Here is a 26,465-nt window from a genome sequence, read left to right on the forward strand (position 1 = left end):
AAGCCTGGAGTTATTTTCTCTAAATGGGAGCCTGTGGTCCAGTGGCAGTTTGTTGCCTGTCAGAGGGCATTCCATGGGTTTGGTGGGGAAGCTGAAGAAACCCTGAGCAGAAGAGCAGATATCGGCTAAGCTACACTTTCCCAACAGTGCCAGCCACGGATAATGTAAAGTCTTTCTGAAATATACAGAAACATTCATTCAGAAACCTAGAAAAAGTCTAACTGCAGAACAGTGTCACACTAAACTGGGGGTCAGGACGCACCTCACAGCTAGTTCTTAGCTTCACATCAGCTATGTGTAATTTCTGGACACTTAAGATACTTTTAATTATTTGTTTTTTTATGTTTGTAGTTTGTTTAATGACTATTATTGAATTATTTGAACTATTGTAATAGTTTGGGCAAGGGCTCAAAACCCACCACTTGAACCCCGGACACTGTCCGTTGCCATCTCCACATCGGAGACAAATCCCGAGTCCATGTCAGTGCAGGTGGGTGGGCCTTGAAAGCAGCAAGTTGGCACTGTGGACACATTAAAACCAATTAAGACTATTAAAATGTTAATTATTTTAATTTAACAAAATACACATTTATTGAAGTACCTTGAACACTAGTTATTTAAAACCCACCATTGAAAGTAGAAGATTAGCTGCCTCTGTATAAGGTCTAACTTGAAAAAAGGACTTTCAATTTAGGTAGCTCACCATAAGCCCGAAGAATTTCTACAACTAAATGTCAATACTTCCCTACAAAATCCAGTCCACCAAATCACTGAAATAATCCATAATTGTTAAAATGTATTTTTATTTACAATCTACGTTTGTATGATTCATTTTTAGTCACTGGCATTTAGGGCAGCAGTGACGGTCCTCCATCTCTGGTAATGTTCAGGGCTTCCTCTCAGTTTTCACAATGTGCCAGTCATAGAAGTCCCAGGCAGAGACTCGGGAATGCCATCGCACAGATGTAGAAGGATTCTTCATTGCTGTTTCCGAAATAATTTTGTTTTACTAGTCAGAGTTGTTAGCCCTGAGCTAAACCCCCAAACCTGCAGAACTAGTCTGGCCGTTGACCTGTTTGGCATGGGTGATCCTACTAAGAGTCAAAACATAAAGCCCTGACTCCAGCCAGCGTAGCTCTCTGGATCATTGAGGCACGCAAGCCTCCAAGCCACAACAAGGTTGTATTCCTCTTGGAAGAACCTGTTATCCATTTATATTAATTCATACACTATACTTTGTGAATTCTGTTATTTTTTGGGGTCATTTATTTTATTATAGTCTAATTTAAAGGAAATGGTTGGCAGGATATCAGACAAATATAAGAAAGTTAATTTAAAAAGTTTTCTGAAGCAACTACTGTTTACTGCATTTACACACTCGAATCCTCCCTCTATTAAATGTTGAAAAACATGTCAAGTGTATTTAATTAATACAAGCACCCGAGTGGATTGATGCTTAAATATAATTAACTAAGTACCACTTACAGAACTATTTGTTGGATGTTTATGGGTCTGAATTGCACTTGCAGGGGCAGGTATAAGGCAATTATCATGTTGACTGAAGTGTGAAAGAAATGAATCATTTTAACTTTATTTTCATTGCAGGGCTATAATAGAACATAAGGAACTGTTAAAGGTACCATGGGATTGGCAGATAGGTGAGAATTTGTTTTTATACTCTTTTCATTCATTTTTGATGACCAGGCTTTTAAAAACATGAAAGCTAAATATCAACAATGATTTATAGGTCAGAGGATATGATTACTGTACCTTCATCCTCTGTTCTCCCCTTCTCAATTTATTTGACAGAAAGTAACCTTTAACAAGGTGCCACACGTGAGGCTGCTTACCAAGTTAAGAGCTCATGGTATTACAGGAAAGTTACTAACATGGTTAGAGCATTGGCTGATTGGTAGGAGACAGCAAGTTGGAATAAAATGATCCTTTTCTGGTTGGCTGCTAGTGAATAGTGGTGTTCCGCAGGGGTCAGTGTTGGGACCGTTTCTTTTTATGCTGTACATAAATGATTTAGATGATGGAATAGATGGCTTTGTTGTGAAGTTTGCAGATGATACGAAGATTGGTGGAGTGGCAGGTAGTGTTGGGGAAACAGATAGGATACAGAAGGACTTAGACAGATTAGGAGAATGGGCAAAAAAGTGGCAAATGAAATTCAATGTTGGAAAATGCATGGTCATGCATTTTGGTAGTAAAAATAAATGTGCTTTCTATTTTCTAAATGGGAAGAAAATCCAAAAATCTGAGATGCAGAGGGACTAGGGAGTCCTTGTGCAGAACACCCTAAAGGTTAACTTGCAGGTTGAGTTGGTGGTGAGGAAGGCAAATGCAATGTTAGCATTTATTTCAAGAGGTCTAGAATACAAGAGCAAGGATGTGATGCTGAGACTTTATAAGGTACTTCTGAGGCCTCACCTTGAGTATTGTGTACAGTTTTGGGCTCCTCATCTTAGAAGAGATGGCCTGGCATTGGAGACAATAGACAATAGACAGTAGGTACAGGGGTAGGCCATTCGGCCCTTCTAGCCAGCACCGCCATTCACTGTGATCATGGTTGATCATACACAATCAGTACCCCGTTCCTGCCCTCTCCCCATATCCCTTGACCCCGCTATCTATAAGAGACGGTCCATAGGAGGTTCACAAGGATGATTTCAGGAATGAAAGGGTTGTAGCGGTGTGCTACACGCAGCGCTAAAATTACGACACGGAGTCGGTAACTGCAGTCGAAGGAAAAACTTTATTCAAAATCCTCAGCCTCACTTTTAAGCCTCCCTCAACCTGCCCCCCGTGGCGCAGAGGCTCCAAAGCTCTGTGCTCGCAAACCCCCGTAGGCTATCTAATTGTGAGCCGGTTCGGATGTGCCAGGAAATGGGTCGCCACAGGGTTATCATTTGACGAACGTTTAAAGCCTCTGGGTCCATACTCGCTGGAATTTAGAACATTGGGGGGGGGGATCTCATTGAAACTTTTTGAATGTTAAAAGGCCTAGACAGAGTAGATATGGAAAGGGTGTATCCCATGGTGGGAGAGTCTAGGACAACAGAGCACAGCCTCAGGATAGAGGGGTGTACATTCAAAACAGATGTGGGGACATTTCTTTAGCCAGGAGTTAGTGAATTTGTGGTTTTTGTTGTCACGTGCAGCTGTGGAGGCCAGGTCGTAGGGTGTGTTTAAGGCAGAGAATGATAGGTTCTTGATTGGACATGGCATCAAAGGTTACCGGGAGAAGCCCGGGAAGTGGAGTTGAGAAGGAGGAAAAAAAGGATCAGCCATGATTGAATGACGGAGCAGACTTGATGGGCCAAATGGCCTAATTCTGCTGTTATGTCTTATGATCCTACTATGGTCTAAAGGATATGTAGGAATTTTTAACAAGGTACAGTATAGCACAATATGACTGTGATACAGTTAGATTGGTACAGTTTTGTAGTGTTTAGCACAACACTTTACAGTACAGGTGACCTTGGTTCAATTCCCACTGTTGCCTGTAAGAGAGTTGTACATTTTCCCCATGACCATGTGGATTTCCTCCAGGTGCTGCAGTTTCCTCCCACTGTCCAAAGACGTACCGGTCGGTAAGTTAATTGCTCATTGTAAATTGTCCGATGATTGAGCTGGAATTAAATCTGGTAGCTGCTGATTGGCGTGGCTTGATGGGCCAAAAGGGTATTCCACACTGTATCTCAATAAGTAAATAAATAAAGGATGCAATTGCCTAGACATTCAATTAATCTACTTTCGAATTTTTTTAAATGGCTACAGTTAGCCCCAGTTTTCAAACAGATTCTTCTAAAGATTTATAACAAAAATAGGCCAAAACAACACACGAAAAGCTCTGGAAGAACTCAGCAGGTCAGGCAGCAGCATCGATGGAAGTGAATGAACAGTTGACATTTCCAGCCGAGGCCTTCCTTCAGGACTGAGAAGGAAGTGGGAAGGTGCCAGGATAATAAGGTGGGAGAGGGGGACGTGGCTAGCTGGAAGGTGATAGGTGAAGCTAGGTGGGTGTTAAAGGTCAAGGGCTGGAGAGGAAGAAATCTGACAGGAGAGAAAGTGGATCAAAGGAGAAAAGGGAAGAGGAGGTGGGGACTCAGGGGAAGAGGGTGATGAATTTTGTAAGTTATTAACACAGGCCGCTGTAGAGGCCAGTTCATTGGGTGTATTTAAGGCAGAGGTTGATAGGTTCTTGATTGGACATGGAATCAAAGGTTAGAGGGAGGAGGCCAGGGAGTGGGGCTGAGTTGGGGAAAAAAAGATCAGCCATAATTGAATGGCGGAGCAGACTCGATGTGCCAAATGGCCTAATTCTGCTCCTTTGTCTTAAGGTCTTCTAGTTTTAAATAGACAGGTGAGAAGAGGTTAAAGGTCAGAGTGGGAAATAAAGGGGAGGGGAATTTGTTTACTGGAAGGAGAAATTGATATTTATCTCATCAAGTTGGAGGTTACCCAGGCGGAATGTAAGGTGCTGCTGCTCCACCTGGAAGGAGGCCCCGTCTTGGCGCAAAAGGAGAAAAGCCAAACTTTGTTTTTAATCAGAAGCGTGTGCAATTTCAGATATAGCTTGTGACTTCTCTTGTGCCTGTCCTGAAACATTGCTGGGCAACACCAAGAGTAGGTGTCAGCTACTAAAGATATAATCCACAGTAGTGGCAACCCCCACTTCAGCTGCCCTTGAAGTGATGGAAGGTGTAGGAGAGGTGGAGACGATTTGTAAAAAGATGTGCGGTCAAAGAGCAGTATGATCATGTTTGAGCAACTAAGAAGATAGGCAACACAGTACTAAAGTAGTTAACAAAATGCTATTAGAGTACAAGTGACCCAGGTTCAATTCCTACTGCTGTCTGTATGGAGTTTGTGCTTTCTCCCTATGATTGAGAGCAGTTCCTCTGGGTGATCTGGTTTCCTCACACGTTCCAAAGGTGTATGGGTTTGTAGGTTAATTGGTCATAAAGATATAGGAGCAGAATTAGGCCTTTTGATCCATTGAGTCTGCTCCATTATTTCATCATGGCTGATCCATTTCCCTCTCAGCACCAGTCTCCCCGAATCCCTCCATACCCTGATTAGTCAAGAATCTATCAACCTCTGACTTAAATATACCCAATAACTTGGCCTCCACTGCTGCCTGTAGCAATGAATTCCACAGATTCTGCACTCTCTGTCTAAAGAAATCCCTCTTCTCCATGGACGTCCTTCTATTCTGAGGCTGTGTCACATGGATGTAATGGAGTGTCGCAGGTGGAATCGCCTATTACCGTGCTTTATCTCCAAATTAACACAAATAACAAAAGAGATGCAAGCTAGGTGGGCAGGTCTTCGCATGGGCGATCTGGTGAGAAAGGGACAATGGTAAGAGGCAGACAGGGGCCAGGAAGAGGTGACTGCAGAAGACTCGCTTAGGAGTGAGAATCTTCACACAGTGAAGCAAATTGCAAAGGGTTCATTGATTTCACAAACTATGTCAAACTAAAGATCACTGTTCACACTTGATGAGCACAGTTCCACACTGAATATGTTTTATTTATACAGTGACTTGAGATATTTCTCCAAAATGTCAGCCATCAGGAGATGCAGCTGTGGTGTAGCAATCTGTTAAACTGAAGTTGACCATGACAGGAGGAGTAATTAATTTACTCATAAGATATATTCAATGCAGAAGTGAGAGGGGATTTGATGCTACATGATGTCTCTCCTGGCTGAATATCGATGGACAATGTTGGAGATAAGGACCAGAGTATGCACTGGGAATTTTATTTTCTTTATGAAGAATGCCTTTTTATGAAGGACTTGATGACATCCTGAGAAAGCAATGCTTCCCTCCACCATTTGGCAGGAAACAGAGCTATTGATCCCAAACGAGACATGACCAAGCTACGGTATTCATGCTCCTCCAGGGGGTGGCCCTTTGATCTTGGGTTTTGGGGCTGTTTGTTCTTTGCCTGATAATTGCTGCTGTCTTCATTGTCAATTGTGCACCATGCAGCTCATGGCAATGGTCTTCCCATTGTTACTTGGAATGCCCTGCAAGGCAACCCTCCCCGACTGATTCCCCTTGAGGAAAGCAATGCTTCTCACCTCAGGCCCATTGCCATTGTATCTGTGCTCAGATGCTATGGTTTGAGAGCTCACTGCTGTGAGGAGCCACATGAACCAAGGATAGCCCTTGCCTACCTTTTGGAACATTGCTACCTCTGTAAATGGCCAGAAGTGCAAATCCTCTTCAGGATGAAGAAGTCTATTGTGCTTCCCTCAAATATGGCCATTGCCACCAGGAAATTGTTCTTGCGATTCATAATAATTTGATCATTGTGGGGTTGGAGACATCTCCTGCTTATAAAATTATCTGGGTTTCTAAGTCGGGGGGTGGGGGGGATGTGCTTATAGGTACATGAACTTCATCAACACACACACAGCAGGTTGGACAGCATCTATGGAGAGGAGTGAACAGTCAACGTTTCGGGCCGAGCTATAAAGGGGCGGAGAAGAAGGAATCTAATAGGAGAGGAGAGAGGACCATGGAAGAAAGGGACAAGGAGGGGCATTAGCAGAGATAACAGGTAGGTGAGGAGAAGAGAAGGATGCCAGACTGTGGAATGGAAAATGAGAGAAGGGGGAGAAGGTTCTGGAAGCTGGAGCCATTCATGGACATGCCTTCAGGTTGGAGGCTATCCAGACAGAGTGTGAGATGTTGCTCTTCTAATCTGAGGGTGACCTCATCATGGCAGTAGAAGAGGCCTTGGGCTGTCAGAATGGGAATGGGGAGTGTAATTAAAATGGCTGGCCACTGGGAAATCCTGCCTGTTGCGGAAGGAGTGAAGGTGTTCAACCCCCTGTTACTCAGGATGCGTTATTCTGATGTGCTATTCCGGATTTCTAAATTCTACAGAATCCCTTGAGTTGCATCAATGGTAACATTCGTTAGAAGCCAGAATTTGTCAGTAGGTCATCATTGAAATCATCTCTCTATGTGTACAGTGCAAGGGTAAGCCCTGTGGTGCTGTGGTGAGCAGTAAATTGAAAGGTATGATAGAGGTCTGTTTGGCTTCCTAGGGCAAGAGGGTTGAGTGTCATCATGCTCTTTCTCTCTATGGAAAAGGCAGTCTAGGCACGGAATCTTGGATGAAGATCTTTATGTGAAACAACACATTTCTCAGTGATGATGGTCTTGGAAAATATTGCTTATTGGAGGAAACTTACGTCAGATGTACGATCTCTGAAGTCCTCCAGTGAAGAAGTTCCTTGCGGTTGATTATGTATCTGTCCCTTCCCCTAGCTCTCTCACACATTTCACCACTGAGTTATTGTTAACATAAGAACAGCAAAAGCAAAGGAAAACAACCAGGAGTATCAACACTTGAGTCTCTTATTGACCTCTTGTCTCAGCTCTTGAATGATGGGTAAACCTCTCTGTTACTTTCTATGCACATTCTGATCCTTGCAAACTGTTTGAACACCCTGTGGTCACTTTGTAAGTCACTCATTCAGGTCTCCCAGTACCAACATAGACTCTTTGGAAAAGAAAACCATTCAGGCAATCTGCTCCTAATTCCTCTGAGACTGTTCCTCGATAATCTTAAAGTTCCATGACTTCAAAGTTTACTACTCAAAATAAATTTATCATCAAAGTACATATATGTCACCATAATCAACCCAGAGATTCATTATACTGGTGGATAATGAAATGGCGGCCCGAAACGTCGACTGTACTTCTTCCTATAGATGCTGCCTGGCCTGCTACGTTCCACCAGCATTTTGTGTGTGTTGCTTGAATTTCCAGCATCTGCAGATTTCCCTGTGTTTGCCTGAGATTCATTGTTTTGTGGGCATACTCAATAAATCCATAATAGAACAGCAACCATAATACAGGGGTTCCCAACCCTTTTTATGCCATGGACCCCTACCATAAGTCAAGTCACTTTTATCAAGTCATTAACTGAGGAATCTGAGGATCCCAGGTTGGGAACCCTTGCACGGATTCAATGAAAGGCCACACCAATTTGGGGGTTCAACCATTGTGCAAAAGGCAACATATAGTGCAAATAGACAAAGAAAGAAATAGTAATAATAATAAATAAATAAATAAGAAATAAGTATTGAGAGCAAGAGTCTTTGGAAGTGAGTCCATATGTTGTGGGAACATTTCAACAATGGGGCAAGTGAATTTGAGTGAAATTATCCCCTTAGGTTCAAAGACCTGATGGCTGAGGGGTAATAACTGTTCCTGAAGCTGATGGTGTGAGTCCTGAGGCTCCTGTACATTCTTCCTGATGACAGCAATGAGAAGAAAGCATCTGCTGGATGGAGTGGGGTCCCTGATGGATGATGGATAGTGGGGTGGGCTTTACCCTTGGTGGTCTGGACTCCAGCTTATAGCCGAATGGACGAAAATTATGCAAATAATAGCATGCCTAATGCTGGGCAAATGTCAAGTAGAGCAGTGTGAATAGCACACGGGAGTCTAATTTTCAATTTAGTTTAATGTGATTTTATTGTGATATGATCTCAGTTGTCATGCATTCTGGCTAAGGTCTTAAACGTGGTGAACGAGTTTGATGTAAGGTAGATGTTTCTGCTGGTTGAAGAACCTAGAGCAGGGGTTCCCAATCTGGGGTCCACGGACCCCTTGCTTCATGGAATTAGTCAATGGCTGATAAAATGTTGGGAGCACCTGACCTAGAGTCATGAATTGCAATCTCAGAGTAAGGAGCAGGCCTCTTAGTTTGAGAAGAGAAATTTCTCCTCATCTTGGAGGTAAATCTTTGGAATTCTCTATACCTTACACTTGTAGACAGACAGTCACTGATTTGTTGCTAAACAGAGATCAGTAGATTTTTGGATTTTGAGGGAATCATAGAAAATGGGGATAGTAGCAAAGAATGGAGCTCTGGTGGAACATGAGCAATAATCTTGAATGGTGGAGCAGAGCTGAAGGGTCTCAGGTAAATACAACATTTGCACCTTCTAGATATTGGAGAATAAAGTTCCAATCTGATGGAACAATTGTAATGAGTAAAGGTTTTATTAAAGATAATGGCATTAAAGTTGGAGATGAAACAGTGGCCACTTACAAAACCACAGACTGAATTCAATATTCCATACTTCCGGGGTGGCTAGGCACGACTCAAGTAGCGGCAGTACTCTTAATGGATGCGATTAAGTATTCACATTTCAGCTTGATACAGCTAAAAAGCACGTGTTCCAAGGTCAGTACAGTCAACAAAGATGTCTTAGTGCATTTAAATAAACTATTGCTGCTTAAAATGGACAGAAACAACATCGAATGAGTTGGAAGCGCCCACGGAGGACAAATTGGAGGAAGAGCGGGTGTAGGTCAGGATTAAAAGTGTGTTTAAGAAAACAGGGTTTTTAACTCCCTATACCGACTATCTTGCTGGCGAATGTGCAGTCTCTCGTGAATAAAAATGATGATCTCAGAGCTAGGATGCTGACTCAGAGGGACATTAGGACTACGTGTGCCCTCTGTTTCACGGAATTCTGGTTAACCCCTTCTGTACCGGATGCAGCGATCCAGATCGATGGGTTTACTACACACCGTCAGTCTAGATCTGCAGAGTCTCTCAAAAGCAGAGGTTCTGCTCACCAAACCCGGAATATCTAGCAGTTAAGTGCCGTTCTTTTTACCATGGGAGTTCTCTGGGGTCATTTTGGTAGCAGTTTACATTCCACCTCAGCCCAATGTCAAGCAGGCTTTGGATGATCTGAGCAATAGGATCAATAAGCACGGAACAGTGTACTCTAACGCATCCACCATCGTTTTGGGAGATTTTAACCAGGCTAGTCTGAAAAAAATCACTAAGTAACTGCCATCACCAGATCACTTGCAATACCAGAGGAAACAACACACTGGACCATTGCTACACCATCTAGAATGCCTACTGTGCTATTCCATGCCCTTACTTCGGGATATCTGATCACCTAAGTACTTCTACTCCCTGAGTATAGGCAGAGATTGAAGCCTGCAGCACCAGCAGTGAGGACCAAGAAGATATGGACAAGGGAAGCACAGGAGCACCTACAGGACTCCTTTGAATCGGTGGACTGGACAGTATTCAGGGATTCATCTTCGAATCTGGATGAGTATGCTGCAGTTGTTACCAACTTCATTAGAATCTGGGTGGATCAGTGTGTGCCCATAAAGGTTTACTGTACATTCCCAAACCGAAAGCCATGGATGAACCAGGAGGTATGTCGTCTGCTGAAGGCTGGATCTGTGGCATTCAAGTCTGGTGATCCAGGCCTGTACCAGAAAACAAGGTAGGATTTGCAGAGGGCTATTTCAAGGGCGAAGAGACAATTTTGAACAAGCTTGGAGGTGACATCTAATGAACGGCAACTCTGGCAGGGTTTGCAAGACATTATTTACTACAAAGCGAAACCCAATAGCTTGAATGGCAGCGATGCTTCACTACCAGATGAACTCAACGCCTTCTATGCCCGCTTTGAAAGGGAGAACACATCTACAGCTGTGAAGATCCCTGCTGCACCTGTCTCAGAGGCCGATGTTAGGCTGTCTTTAAAGAGAGTGAACCCTCGCAACCCGGAAGGTCCCGATGGGAGTACCTGGTAAGGCTCTGAAAACCTGTGCCAACCAACTAGCGGGAGTATTAAAAAGACATTTTCAACCTCTCACTGCTATGGGCAGAAGTTCCCACTTGCTTCAAAAAGGCAACAATTATACCAGTGCCTAAAAAGAATAATGTGGGCTGCCTTAATGACTATCGCCTGGTAGCACTCACATCAAAAGTGATGAAATGCTTTGAGAGGTTGGTCATGACTAGACTGAACTCCTTCCTCAGCAAGGACCTGGACCCATTGCAATTTGCCTACTGCCACAATAGGTCAATGGCAGACACAATCTCAATGGCTCTCCACACGGCTTTAGACCACCTGGACAACACAAACACCTACATCAGGATGCTGCTCATCGACTTTCGCTCAGCATCTAACACCGTCATTCCCACAATCCTGATTGAGAAGATGCAGAACCTGGGCCTCTGTACCTCCCTCTGCAGTTGGATCCTTGACTTCCTAACCGGAAGACTACAGTCTGTGCAGGCTGGTGATAACATATCCTCCTCGCTGACGGTACACACTGGTGCACCTCGGGGGTGTGTGCTTAGCCCACTGCTCTACTCTCTGTATACACATGACTGTGTGGCTAGGCATAGCTCAAATACCATCTATAAATTTGCTGATGACACAACCATTGTGGGTAGAATCTCAGGTGGTGACGAGTGGGCGTACAGGACTGAGATATGCCAACTAATGGAGTGGTGCTGTAGCAACAACCTTGCACTCAACATCAGTAAGATGAAAGAGCTGATTGTGGACTTCCGGAAGGTAAGATGAAGGAATACATACCAATCCTCATAGAGTGATCAGAAGTGGAGAGAGTGATCAGCTACAAGTTTCTGGGTGTCAAGATCTCTGAGGATCTAACCTGGTCTCAACATAATCAATGTCGTTATAAAGAAGGCAAGACAGTGGCTATACATTATTAGGAGTTTGAAGAGATTTGGCATGTCAACAAATACACTCAAAAACTTCTATTGTTGAACTGTGGAGAGCATTGTGACAGGCTGCATCACTGGTATGGAGGAGCTACTGCACAGGATTGAAAGAAGCTGCAAAAAGTTGTAGGTCTAGTCAGCTCCATCTTGGGTACTAGCCTACAAAGTACCCAGGACATCTTCAGAGAGTGGTGTCTTAGAAAGGCAGCGTCCTTAATAAAGGACCTCCAGCACCCAGGACATGCCCTTTGTTCACTGTTGAACAAAGGTAGGAGGTACAGAAACCTGAAGACACACACTCAGTGACTCACGAACAGCTTCTTCCCCTCTGCCATCCAATTCTTAAATAGACATTGAATCTTTGGATATTACCTCACTTTTTTTAAAAATACAGTATTTCTGTTTTTGCACTTTTTAAAAATCTATTCAATATACGTAATTGATTTACTTGTTTATTTATTATTATTATTATTATTATTATTATTTTATTTATTTTACTTTTTCTCTGCTAGCTTATGTACATGCTGGTGATAATAAACATGAATTTGGTTCTGATATTGCTTATTTGATATTGGATCAGGCTATACCGAAGAAACAGATGTTAGATAATACAAACACGAGGAAATCTGCAGATGCTGGAAATTAAAACAACACACACAAAATGCTGGTAGAACACAGCAGGCTAGGCAGCATCTATAGGGAGAAGCGATGTCGACGTTTCGGGCCGAGACCCTTCGTCAGGACCCTTTGTTAGATGATACATCTTTTGTGTTAGTATCTTAATTTCTACAGGTATTCGACAACAACAACAACAAATTCCCTTTAAGTCTCCCAGTGTGCTTTACAACAGTATTCTCACAATTTGACAAAGATTATGATTTTTAAAGATATTTCTGGTCTTAAAAATAAATAAAATATTTGGTTGTTCATTGTATTGTTGATCTTCTTGTGAAATGCAGTTGAATCATCTTGTGTTTCTGATTAATCTGATTACTAATTCTGAAAACCCAATGAAGGTCTGTCTATGAATAATAAGATCAAATGTGTTCTTATATTTAGTTCTTCTTAATCAGTTTAGAGTTGAATTAATTCACTGTATCGTGACTAATGACTTGGCTCTCAAACTGCTAACTTTGCAAAAGTTGCAATGTTTTGACAGCTGCCTTTGGTCACTAGCAATAGATAAGCGATACAGTCACTGAACTCCTTGCTTGGCAGCGAATTTTGAAAACTACATCTGCTGTCATATTCCATTTTTATCATTTGCAACTGAGGTATATTTAAAGACTGTTTTCTTTCACTAAAATGATGTTCCATTAATAATTTATAAGCAATCATCTTTGGCCTAAACAACAAAAACATTATGTCATAGAATGTAAAACACTACAGCACAGTACAAGCCTCTCATCCCATAACGTCATGTTGACCTTTTAACCTTCTGTAAGATCAATCTTCCCTCCTATATAGCCCTCCATTTTGCTATCATCTATGTTCAAGGGTTCATTTTCTATCTCCAGAGAACCATGAAAAACACCACCCCTCCTCCCACAAATCTCCCCAGATTAAATTGTGTAACAGCAAGAAGAGCATCAACCCCTGCCCGCCCCATCCCAGGCAGAAAAATAAATTGGGCGATCTGCGAGAACATCAAACCCCAACCCCCAACTGAGTCTAATGTATCTGTCTTTACCACAACTCCTGAGAGAATGTTCCACGCATTCACAACACTGCATAAAAACAAACTTACCTTTGACATTATTCCTACACTTCCCTCCAATCACCTTGCAATGTTGTCCCGGTATTAGCCTTTTCAGCCCTGGGCAAAAAAAATCTCCAACTATCCTCTTGAAATATGCCTCTTATCATCTTGTACTTCACTATCAAGTCAGTTCCAATCCTCCTTCGCTCCAAAGAGAAAAGCCTTAACTTGCTCGAAGCATTGTAACTTCATAAGACATGTTCTTCCAACATAGTTCCTATTGTTAACTTTGTGCAAAGTCATGTTGATGGTTGTTTGTGTAGTGTAATTTTTAAAAAATGCTGAAATAGTAGTGAGAGAAAAAAGGGCTTTCAATTCCTTGTTCTTACACTTACATGGAAATGACATAACTGGTGTGTTATCAGTGCCCTTGAGCAACATCAGTAAGATAAGGTCGTGATTAGTGTTGGCAGAATAATGGATTCTACCAGACTGCCACATCATCAAAGTGACACCATAGCTAATGGAAAATAATTCTCAGTAGCCATCCTTACATAACAGCTGCTTTAATCATTTCTAGAAGTCACATTGATATAGTACATCTCAGTTTGACACTGAATTTATTATTTTGTGCAAAAACATATGAAGTACTTTGCCTTCCCTGACTGTTGTCAAATATATGTTGAGTTTAGATACTTAACATGTGAGCTGATGGATGAACCCAAGGGATCAGGATGCAGTGATACAAAACAATACACATTAATATCCTGCGTTTCAAAGCGAATTTATCATCAAAGTACCTATGGCACCATAAACAACCCTGAGATTCATTTTCTTGTGGGCATATTCAATAAAGCCATAATTGAATAACAAACCGCAATAGTCAATGAAATACCACACCAACTTGGGTGTTCTTGTTTGAAGTCAGACAAGCTGCGTTTCCTTTTTAATGATGGGAAAAGAAATCTCAATATGTTTCTTAAAGTATGGCTCATATAGAGAGGTTGAATGAGCTAGGGATTTTCTCTCTGGAGTAAAGGAGGATGAGAGGTGATACAGCCATCCCACCTCTCCCGCATACCGATAGCGGCTCCCTGACACCAGAATTATATACAATATCCCGGAAATTGATTTTTTTGAGAGGGAGGGGAAGAGCGAGAGCGAGAAGAAGCATCCTGATTGGTCTCTCTTCGTGCTAAGTAGGCCTATCAGTTTTCTCTGTGGGCGGGCTTTACAGTCAACCTCAAAAATAATGACAGTGTTGCTCGCTGCACTGTTTGCAACAGTGACTTTTCTATTGCCCATGGTGGGTTAAAATGTAAAAGGCTTGTTGAGGTGAGTTTAACAGGTGTCATTCATTCATTAGCATTCATAAACTAGCTGGCTAGCTGCTAAGGAGCTACTCTATTGATATCCTACGTGATGAGGCCAAACTCCCTGTAGACTTGCTTAAAGTTGTAATAGAATTAAAAAATGATTCCATGATAAATTAATTTAGTATAACATAAGTACATATTTTAATGTCACATTTTCTGCTTATACACAACTTGGTTTACAAATTAGACTAAATCACTAGACAAAGTATTACTTACACCCTTGGAGGTCGACCGGAAGGGGTGTGATATGGGAGTGTCGGGAGCAGGCGTGCTACCTCCCTGAAATGAGTTTTTGCAGGGTGGGATGTCTGGTGACATGATGAGGTGTACAAGGTGATAAGAGGCATATATTAAGTGTATAGACGGAGACTTTTCCCAGGGTGGAAATGGCTAATGCTAGGGGACATCATTTTAAGGTGATTGGAGGAAAGTTAAAAAGAGGGACGTCAGAGGCAATTTTTAAAATATGGAGTGATAGGTGTGTTTGAATATTCTGCCGAGGGCTGTGGAGGAGGTAGGTACATTTGGCACATCTGAGAAACTCTGGATGGACACAAGGGTGATAGAAAAACAGAGGGCTATGTGGAAAAGAAGGGTTAGATTGATTGTGGAGTAAGATCTTTAAAAGACATCACAATGTTATGAGGGATATAGATAGAGTAAATACACAAGGCTTTTTCCACTGAGGTTAAATGAGCCTACATCTAGAGATCATGGGTTAAGGGTGAAAACTTCTTCACTCAGAGGGTTGTGAGAGTGTGGAACAAGCTGCCAGCAGAAGTGGTCCATGCGAGTTCAATTTCAACATTTAAGAGAAGTTTGGATAGGTACATGGATAGTCAGAAAATGGAGGGCTGTGGTCCCGTGGCAGGTTGTTGGACGTAGGCAGTTTAAGTGGTTTTGCACGGACTAGATTGGCCAAAGGTCCTGTTTCTGCGCAGCACTTCTATGGCTGAAAGACGTGGTCAGCACAATGCTTTACCGTACCAGTGACCCGGATTCATTTCCCACCATTACCTGTAAGAAGTTTGTTAGTTCTTCCTGTGGCTGTGTGGGTTTTCTCTTGGTGTCCCAGTTTCCTCCCACAGTCTAAAGATGTACTATTTGGAAGGCTAATTGGTCATTGTAAATTGGCCTTTGATAGGCTAGGATCAAATTGAGGGATTGCGGGTTGTCGTGGCTCGAAAGGCCCGAAGGATCTATTCTGCTCCATATGCCAGTAAATAAATAAAGAGTGTTATGTGTTAAACATGAGATTGTGCAGCTGCTGGGAATGGAAGGGAATAAGCAGTCCAAGGTTTTGGGCCGAGACGTTTCCTCAGGACTGGAAAAGAAGGGAGCAGAAACCAGAAGCTGTAAGTCAAAGTCTCTCTTGCTCTCTTTTTCAGGACTGCTCTACGTTGGGTTCAGTGCCTGCATGTTTGGTTTGTACAGCTTCATGCCTGTGGTCATCAAGCGAAGCAGTGCCACGGCTGTCAACCTCTCCCTACTAACAGCAGACATTTACAGCCTCTTTTGTGGGTTATTCCTTTTCCACTACAAGGTGAGTTAATTAAATTTATTGTACCGTAGAGCAGTGACATTTGGGACATCATACATTTTAACCTGGAATCTTACTGTGAAGGGTTGCCTGATGGCTTAGTCAAAAACACAATGAAAAGCTCAAAATTAAATGTTGGTGCTCTGCCAAGTCTGTGTCACCAGAAATTGCAAACGATTCAATTGTCTGAGAGTTAATTTGCTTTGCTGTTGACAAAATGTAATAATATAAATTAATACCTTGCCATTCCTGTTTGACTCAGCATTCTTGAGTTTAGTAATTGGTTCTATATATTTGAATGCTCAGAGTCAAGTGACAAATTTATGCTGTAGGAGCCAAGCTTAGCTAAGGAGCAATGCAATTAGTCTCACCATTCTTGGTTTAAGGAGGGCTAACATGATCAACTACTTTTCTGCTTCAAAATGCTCTCCTAAGACTCTGCTGAAAATCACCCACATGTGGGTGACGGATGGGGACAGTCTGCTGAGCTTTTTAAGAGAACTTTGCTTTGGTTGCTCAAGCTGTTTGTTCACTGGAGTATCTTCTGCCGGCTGGACTCACACTTGAACGTTTGCTTTTGCTGAGGTCAGTCGGTAAAAGCCATTGGCCAAAGACCTTGCCTGGATCAATGTAGATCTAATAACCAAAGGGGAAAGATGTCTCCTTTACTCATGCATTGTGCAAGTCAGAATCAGTGACACCAGAGCTCATAGAATTGTGAAAGAATTAAAGCAAAATAATTTCAGTGTGAAATCTGCCATTCGAAGCAATAGGACCTTAAGGTGAAATATTTGAGAGGAGCATGAAGGTGAGTTTCTTCACTCATAGGGTGGTGAGAGTGTGGAATGAGCTGCCAGCATTGATACATACTTGGATGGGAGGGGTGTGGAGGATTATGGTCCAGTTTGTCACTCACTAGATGGGCTGAATGCCTTGTTTTTCGTGCTCTATGTCTCTATATTGTCCAGTGCCTATTGAAGTTTACATGTGGTGGAAAATGGGTGGTGGGGAGGGGAGTAATCACTTAGTTAATTTTATTAAATGCTGATACAAAATGGCAGCATGTTTCACATGGCTCTGCATTTAATGAACTGCAAATGCATTCCAGAGTATGAAGGTTTCAGAATTACATGCTCCTCAGCTACACCGCATATTCTACATGGTCGGCTTGACACACAATGGTGTGAACGCTGAATAGTCCAGTTTCCCATAACTCCTGGTGCTCTCCTCCCACACAAATGCTCACCGGTCCACCTAGTTTTCTTCGCCTTTCGTCCACCTGTCCCATCCACTCTCCCCCACCTGGTTCAACCTGCCCATTGTTCTGTGTACATTTGGTTCCGCCTATTACTCACCAACCTCTATCCTCCCCCCACAACCACTCCCCTTCATACTATTATATTCCGGCTATCATTCCTGTCCACTTGCAGTCCCGTTGCATGATCTCGACCCAACATGTTGACTGACACTTTTTGCCTCTATGGCTGCTCCTTTATCTGCTGAGTTTTCCCCGTGTCCAGTTTCTGTTCTTGATTGCACCCTTTGCAGTCTCTGTTATCTTCATGTTCCTGAGTTAAGCACCTGAAAAAGTTCTCAAAGGCATCTAGTCACTTGTTATATAGCATGCAGACAATAAGATAAGTGAAACATTGTAAAGCCAAGAGTCAAAATGGTTACAGCAACACACATAAAATACTGGTGGAACACAGCAGGCCAGGCAGCATCTATAGGGAGAAGCGCTGTCGACGTTTTGGGCTGAGACCCTTCGTCAGGACTAACCGAAAGGATTAGTAAGAGATTTGAAAGTAGTGGGGGGAGGGGGAAATGCGAAATGATAGGAGAAGCCCGAAGGGGGTGGGATGAAGCTAAGAGCTGGAAAAGTGATTGGCGAAAGGGAGACAGAGCTGGAGAAGGGAAAGGATCATGGGACTGGAGGCCTCAGGAGAAAGAAAGGGGGGGGGAGCACCAGAGGGAGATGGAGAACAGGCAAACAACTAAATATGTCAGGGATGGGGTATGAAAGGGAGGAGGGGCATTAACGGAAGTTAGAGAAGTCAATGTTCATGCCATCAGGTTGGAGGCTACCCAGCCGCTATATAAGGTGTTGTTCCTCCAACCTGTTTGGATTCATTTTGACAATAGAGGAGGCAATGGATAGACATATCAGAATGGGAATGGGATGTGGAATTAAAGTGTGTGGCCACTGGGAGATCCTGCTTTTTCTGGCGGACCGAGCGTAGGTGTTCAGCGAAACGGTCTCCCAGTCTGCGTTGGGTCTCACCAATATATAAAAGGCCACACCGGGAGCACCGGACGCAGTATACCACACCAGCCGACTCACAGGTGAAGTGTCGCCTCACCTGGAAGGACTGTCTGGGGCCCTGAATGGTGGTGAGGGAGGAAGTGTAAAGGCAGGTGTAGCTGGTTGCTCAGCAGTAGTATGGTTTGATGATGATGATGATGATATCAACCATCTACCTCGAAGGACAATGGATAGCTGCACTAGAGTGAGCTCTCCAGGGCACACGCCTGGGGAGAAGGCCTCACCGGTGCAGTCCAAAGGAAAGCAAAGCAATATGTTTGGCACCAGCTTGGCTGCAAGAGCTGCCGGAAGGATGTTCAATGCTGTCAAGCTGCCTTAGGGTCTCCACTTCAGATTTTCTGTCTGTGTTTGGTCTCATAGCCTTTGCCTCTCCCAAGGATACCCGCAGGCCAGTGGGGCTATTTACGCATAGCTGAGGATGAGTAAATATGTATTAATCTGTCAGTTACACCTCAGTCTAAAAGACATGCCTTTTTCAAAACAAAATCCCTGAAGTTCTCACTATCTCTGGAATTTGAAATACCTCATTTGTGAGGACTTCAACAGTGCAGATTTGATCGATAGAGATGACCATCTGTTTCCATGTCAGAAGCACACTGCCGGCAACATCCGAACAGGATAAACAGTAGGTGTCAGGATGTGCACATTTCTTGATTTTTTTTTGGCTCTATTGTGAATAATGATCAATTGCTGTGTTTAACCAGCAGCTCTATTATACACCAAACCCACTGCAAACATAATTAACACAGAATTCTCTCAATGGATCCAATGATGTAGTATCACTTTGTTACATTCTTCTTCTTCTCTCTTGCTCTCTATTTCTCTTTCCTCTCCATCTCCACCCTTGCATCTCATTTTCATACCCTTCTCTCACCTCTCTTTCTCTCCACCTCATTCTCACCCCTCTCTTGCCACTCCTATATCACCCCATTTCCCTCTCACCTCCTTCTATCTCTCAACTCCTCTATTTCTCAATCCCCACTCTCTCATACTCCCTCTCCCTCGTCTCACCTCTCTTTCATCCCCTCTCTCTCATAACCCTTGTCTCTCATCCCCCTGTCTCTCATCCCTCTCTCTCTCACCCCCCTCTCTCTCATCCCCCCTCTCTCATCCCTGCTCTCTCATCTTCTCTCTTTCTCATCCTCCTCTCTCTCATCACCTTTCTCATCCTCTGTCTCTCCCACTCATCCCCCTCTCTCTCACATCCCCCTTCTTAAACTCTCTCTCTCTCCCCCCTCTCATTCCTCCCTCTCTCATCACCCCTCTTTTAATTCCCCCTCTCTCATCCCCCTGTCTTTCATTTTAAAGGGAGATCATGCTTTGAAAAATACTTAATTTTTTTATGTGTTTGTATTGAGATTGCTGAGAGTGGAAAATCTCCTCATCCTTCAGTTTCTGGTTCACATAATCCCATGGTTGCCATATATCTTACAGATACATTCTGCATTACTGTAGGCAGGGAGCACTGTTGAGATCTTAAAGTGGTACTGTGGGTGGAGTCAGGTACAGATTTAAGTCATAAATAATTCTCCAATCTCTACCCAAGTGAGCTATGAAACAAAGAACCAACAGCAGAGCATAATAATTAAAATGACTGATCCAGTTGCAACCTTGATTGTGGAAATCCCATCCTATCACAATTCCAACATTGCAATGAAATACTGGATGCAGGTTATTAATTTGTCTCTGGAGTTTCTGTAGGTGAATTCCTATGGTGAATGTTGGAAGAGCAATTTTCTGAGGAAAAGTCATTACTTTTCCATTACTCCATTAGAAATGGAGTAAAATTCTGCTCCATTTTATTGGCAATGAAGTAGCTCTTGGAAGAATCCTGCTGGGAGTAGAATTTTAGGAACAAACTGACATGGTGCTCTGCTTGTTTCCAATCTGTCACAGGTAGCAAATTTCTTTGGGCTCTGCTTGTTATCTCAGTAAATGAGAAACTTGTCATCTCTTCATCATTCTGAAGCCAATATTCAGTAACATTCATGAGTTACTGCCATTTAGCTGTTGTTGAAAACTGATTTATTTTGCAGAAATGAACCAAAAACTAATCGTATGAATATATTATGAACCTGGATTTAGAATGTATTTTTAATGTAATCATAAAAAACACAGAATCAGGCCTTTCAGCCCATCTAGTCTGTGCCAAAACATTTAAACTACCTATTCCCATCAACCTGCACCGGAACCATAGCCCTCCATATCACTATCAGCTCATGTACTTATCCAAACGTCTCTTAAACGTTGAGATCAAGCTCGCACGCACCACTTGTGCTGGCTGTTCTTTCCACAGTTTCAAAACCCTCTGAAGAAGTTTTCCCTCATGTTTACCTTAAACTTTTCACCTTTCACCCTTAACCCATGACCTCTAGATGCCAACCAACTTCAGTGGAAAAAGCCTGCTGGCATTACCTCCATCTACACCTCTCATAACTTTGTATAAAATTGCCATGATTTTTCATGATTGTATTGATTAAAGTTTTCTGAACAGGTATATGAAGTTACAAGCAAGAGCATTGTTATTGTTTCTGCATATTAAGTCATAAATCCAAAATAATAGTTCATTCACATTGGTTAGAAAAAGCACTTTTTCAAAGTAAAGTGAATCCAATGGGTGAAAATTAGAAAAAAATAGTGGGATGATTTTAAAGCAACTACTGACAATGAACACACACCAAATGCAGAAGGAACTCAGCAAGCAAGGGAGCATGCATGGAAAAGAGTAAAGAATCGACGTTTCAGGCTGAGACCCTTCATCAGGCCTGCAGTTCAGTCCTTTGGAAAGGTCTCAGCCCAAAACGTCAACTGTTTACTCTTTTACATAGATGCCGAGTTCTGCTGAGTTCCTCCAGCATCTGTGTGTGTTGCTTTGGATTTCCAGCATCTGCAGCTTTTCTCTTGTTGTGGTACTGACAAATAAATAGCATTTTGCTTTGCAATGAGAGGGCAGAGTATCAATGGAATTGGTATTGGCATTGGCTTTTTTTTTGGTTACATGGTCCAAGATACCATAAAAAGCTTGTCATGCGTATCAAACAAATCATTACACACTGCATTGAGGTAGACAAAGTAAGACAATAACAGTGCAGAATAAATTCCACAGCTACTGAGAAAGTGCAGTGCAGCTAAACGATAAAGTGCAAATTCATATTGAGGTAGATTGTGAAGTCAGGAGTCCACTTACTGCTCAAAAGGTCTATAAACATGATTTCCCAAATAACAGCACTCCGATTGTGAATCATCCTCAGGAGTATCATTAGTATAATGATCCTTATGAGTATTATTACCAATCTAAATTGTATTCTGTTATGGTTATTATTGTATAGATTTGTTGAGTTTGCCCACAAGAAACTGAATCTTAGGATTGTATATGGGGACATATACATACTTTGATAATAACCTTTACTTTGAACTTTATTGCTGGGAAAGTCAAGCTTATTTGAACTGACAAGTTTCTGTAGTGCATGAACGATCCGACCATTCTCATTCCCATTCCAATGGTTGTTGAATGCGGTCCTGGTGTCTGGAAGTTCTTATTAAACCTGTAATCCAGAAATGGTATCTGCTACAGCAAATACATCAAGATAAAAGAAAGCAATTATCTTTGAAATGTCTGAAGAACGAGAACGTAATTTATTAAACTCAAAGATGAGTAACATTTTTGAATTGTTTGTTAGTATAGTCAGTGTTGAGTAGAGACATAGCAAACCAGTTTTATTGTAATCTTTGAGCGATGACTGCATTGATCAGGATTGGCAGTTCAACAGGAGACTCTTTACCTTGATGTTTCTGCATCACTTTTATTTTTAGTTTTGTGAAAGGAGAGGGAAAGTTATATACAAATTGTTAGGTTCAAGTTGCTTTTATCACAATAACAAGATTTCTTGTTATTACCCAGTGTGGGTAACTTTACTCTCCTCAACTCTGAACTGATTCCATAATCTATGGACTCACTTTCAGTGACTCCACAGCTCATATTCTCAGTATTATTTATTTACTTATTTTTTTAGTTTGTAGTTTGTCTTCGTTTGCATGTTGGTTGTCTGTTAGTCTTTGTAGTTTTTTGAAGTTCAAGTTCAAGTTCAAAGTACGTTCTAAAATATGAATAGAGTATACAACCGCGAGATTCATTCTTCTGCAGACAGCCACAAAGCAAAGAACCCATTTAAGGAAAGCCTCCTCACAACAAGACCATCAAATGTGTGAAGAAGGCAAACAAATCACGCAAACAGCAAAAGTGAACAAAAACACACAAAACATTAAACATCAAACTGTCGAGTTCCCAAGAGTGAGTCCACACAGCCTTGAGCCACCAAGATGAGTAAAGCCAGTCCAGGGGTCAACGGCTGCAGTCCCAGTCACCTTCACTCAGTCCAGCACTGTGTCGGTGGCTACAGACTACACATCACGTAGACTTCTCGCCATCAAACTGCACAAACAGTAGAGCGTTCAGCACTGAGATAATTAAACGTTAAACATCAAAGCGCAGTCGAAAATTAGTCCACAGCTACAACCCCGCAAGGTGATCGAACCTTGCAGCTTGAGACCCAAGACTCCTGCTTCTTCAGCCTGCAGCAGGAAGAGGGAGACCATTCAAACACAGAGAGCTCTGACCACTTGTTCATTTTCCACTCTCGCACTCGTCAATTTTAATTTTGTTCAACACATTAATCAGTGCAGACTGGCAGGGTTGAGTTGTTCTCTGATCCTGGCAATTTACCGGCAAACATTTCATCACCATAGGATTGTTAATTGTGCTGTGTCTTCCAAACGCTTGGCCTTTATATACTTTTCAATCAGCTGATTGGACGTCATTTCGGAACCTCAGTTGTGATCTGGAGAGGAAGGTTCATTATTTATTGTCTGTGCGGCAAACTTCGTATGCTGTGGTCTGGAATTTTGCCTGTGTCAGTTCATAAATGGGATTGAGGTCTACATGTTTGTTTACAAAATTGTTCACGGAAAACCATGCTTCCAGGAATCTTCTTGCATGCCGCACATTCGCTTGCACCATGTCTTTCACTGATGCCCAGATCACATTGCTCTTGTCTAATAGCTTGGTTCATTCTTTTGGTCTGCAAAGTACTCTCTTCAACATTGCTATTGGCTTGTGCACAACGGAAATTCTATGTTCTCTGTAATATATATGTATTTTGATAATAAATTTACTTTGAATCTGGAACTTTGAAAAATGTTTAAATCTTTACTTTTCAGAAGAGGTAATAAAAATCAAAAACTGAACATAACAAATCCACAATATAATTGGATCAGTGGGGAAGTTTGAAATAATCAGTTTCCAAATTGTTTCTTACTCAGTAAGTGGCATTTGTCATATAAAAGTTAAAGGTTGATTAAGTACAAAAATCTATTTGACGATATGTCCAACAAGGCTTCTTTAACTCACCCTAATTTAACATGCCACCATGTATACATGTATGAATGAAAAGTAGATTATACTGATCTATAAATTTATTATTGAACACTGACTGTCAGAGACTGAGTGCCAATCGAATCCACACTCAGTGGCCACTGTATTAGATACACCTGTAACCTCACACTTGCAAATATCTAATCAGCCAATCATATGGCAGCAAACTGACACATGTTTGTTTACAGAATTGCAGACATGGTCATGGCTTCAGTTGTTTTTCAAACTAAAGATCAGAATGGAGAAGAAATGTGATCTAGGTGACTTTGATCATGGAATGATTGTTGATGCCTGGTGGGATAGTTTGAGTATCTCAGAAACTGCTGATCTCCTGGCAGCAGTTCTGTAGGTGAAAATACCTTGTTAATGAGAGAGGTCCAAGGAGAATGGCCAGACTGGTTCAAACTGACAGGAAGGCGACAGTAACTCAAATAACCATGCATTACAACAGTGGTGTGCGGAAGAGCATCTCTGAACCTGCAACATGATGAACCTTGAAGTGGACGGCCTACAGCAGCAAAAGATGCAGTGGCGTCTTTATTGAGTAGAGAAGGTACAAAATACATGGCCATTGAAGCTACATCCACATTAGACCGGATAATTTTGAAAACGCTGGTTTCGCATAAAAACGATAGGCATCCACACTATGCGTTTTTGAAAATATCTCTATCCACACTGAAACGGAGATTTTGGCAAATCTCCTCCTGCTGCGCATGCGCAGGACACATCTACTGAAAACAAGCGACATGTTTGGTGTCGAATCTCGCCGTAAAAGTGCATGTTTGTGTAGTTACAGACTAGAAAAACTTAAAACGATGGACAGCTGTTGGCTCTCACGCGGGAGAACTTAAAACTAAAAAAAAACAAATACTGGAGCGTACAGAGGCAAACGACGGGGAGTTCACAGACAGTATGACTCAGCTGACAACGAACGTTGAAAAACTGACTAATTTTGTTGCATTAATAAAGCACCTTGTTAAATGTATAAAATGTGTCTGCATCAGTGTTATCTTATATTTCCATACAATGTTATATTAGGCTGTTACACATCTATTGCCAGAGAAGTACTTGCATATATAGGTAAACCACCTTCATACGAGCAAGGACAGAAAATGGCAAAGTGAGTACAGTATACTTATTTATTCAGAAGTTATGAGTCAAAGTATTTGGTGAGTATATTTCTAACTCTTCTGGCTTCAGTCTCGTTGCCATCTGTTCTGAAATTGTTAGGTTGCGTTCAAGAAAACAATGAAATGGCGCGCTGCCGTCTGACAGCGTTTTCAAAAGTCTCCGGTTACCCCGTCCAAACTGATCTGCCCGAGCAGCATTTTCAAAAATATCCACATTGGAAAGTGTTTCTGAAAAGCTCCGGTTTCAGGGGATGAAAACACCGTCTTAGTGTGGACGGAGGGTAAAAACGAAGAGAAAAAGCTTCAGTTACGGATTTATCTGGCGTAGTGTGGATGTAGCCTGAGTGTATGTCTGTTTCAGCATGTTAAGCATTAACTGGTGGTATTCCAATACACTTTGATCCTTAAGCTTCTTGGTAATTAAGGTCGGGCTTTAGAGTTGCTCTCAGATTAGCATAGACAAGTAACTGTGTTGCATTTTCAAGATGGTTACAAAAACAGGGACTTAACTCTAGAATATGTAGAAGAATAGAGAAGGTTTGTTTGGAGCATAAGAGAGTGATGGGAGATTTGAATTAAGAATGGGAAAGTGAGGGGAGATTTGATTGGAGTGTTGGAGAGTAAGAGGAGATTTAATTGGAGTGTAAAAGATTGAAGGGAGATTTGATTGGAGTGTTAGAAAATGAGGAGAGATTGCATTGGATCGTAGGAGTGTGAGAGGAAATTTGATTAGAGTGCAGGCCACTGAGGAGAGATTGGATTGAAGAATAAGAGAATGAGGGTTGATTTGATTGGAGCATAGGAGAATGAGGGTTGATTTGATTGGAGCATATGAGAATGAGGGTTGAGTTGATTGGAGCATAGGAGAATGAGGGTTGTTTTGATTGGAGCATAGGAGAATGAAGGAAGATTTGATAGAGGTCTACAGCATTATGAGAGGTATGGATAGGGTAAAGACAAACATGTTTTTTCATTGAGGTTGGGTGAGACTAGAACAAGAGATATCTTCAATGAATGGTGCCACAGAAAGGCAGCATCTTAAGGACCTCCATCACCCTGGACAAGCCCCCTTCTCACTCTACCGTCAGGAAGGAGGTGCAGAAGCCCGAAGCACACACTCAGTGATTCAGGAACAGTTTCTTCTGCTCTGCCATCTAATTTTTGAATGGACATTGAACCCATGAACACTAACTCACTTTTTTATTATTTCTGTTTTTGCGCTTTTTAAAATTTAACTATTTAATATAGATATATGTACTTACTGTATTTAATGTATTTATATATCTTCTTTATTTACCATACATTACTTTGTACCTGCTGCCGCAAAGTTATAAAATTTCACGACGTATGCGGATGAGATTAAACCGGATTCTGATTGTGATTCTGATCCTAAAGGTGAAATATTTCAGGGAAA

General features: G+C 41.9%; 1 protein-coding gene across 1 annotated transcript in view; it reads left to right on the forward strand.

Annotated features, from left to right (window-relative positions):
- slc35f1 (solute carrier family 35 member F1) overlaps positions 1-26,465 on the forward strand; it is a 356,182-nt gene that overhangs the window by 305,260 nt on the left and 24,457 nt on the right. The window contains exons 6-7 of the mRNA XM_059981464.1: positions 1,606-1,658; positions 16,016-16,170. Coding sequence (XP_059837447.1) covers positions 1,606-1,658; positions 16,016-16,170 — 208 coding nt within the window. The remainder of the gene's footprint in view (positions 1-1,605; positions 1,659-16,015; positions 16,171-26,465) is intronic.

The sequence above is a fragment of the Hypanus sabinus genome, chromosome 10 (genome assembly GCF_030144855.1).
Source record: "Hypanus sabinus isolate sHypSab1 chromosome 10, sHypSab1.hap1, whole genome shotgun sequence".
NCBI classification, from domain to species: Eukaryota; Metazoa; Chordata; class Chondrichthyes; order Myliobatiformes; family Dasyatidae; genus Hypanus; species Hypanus sabinus.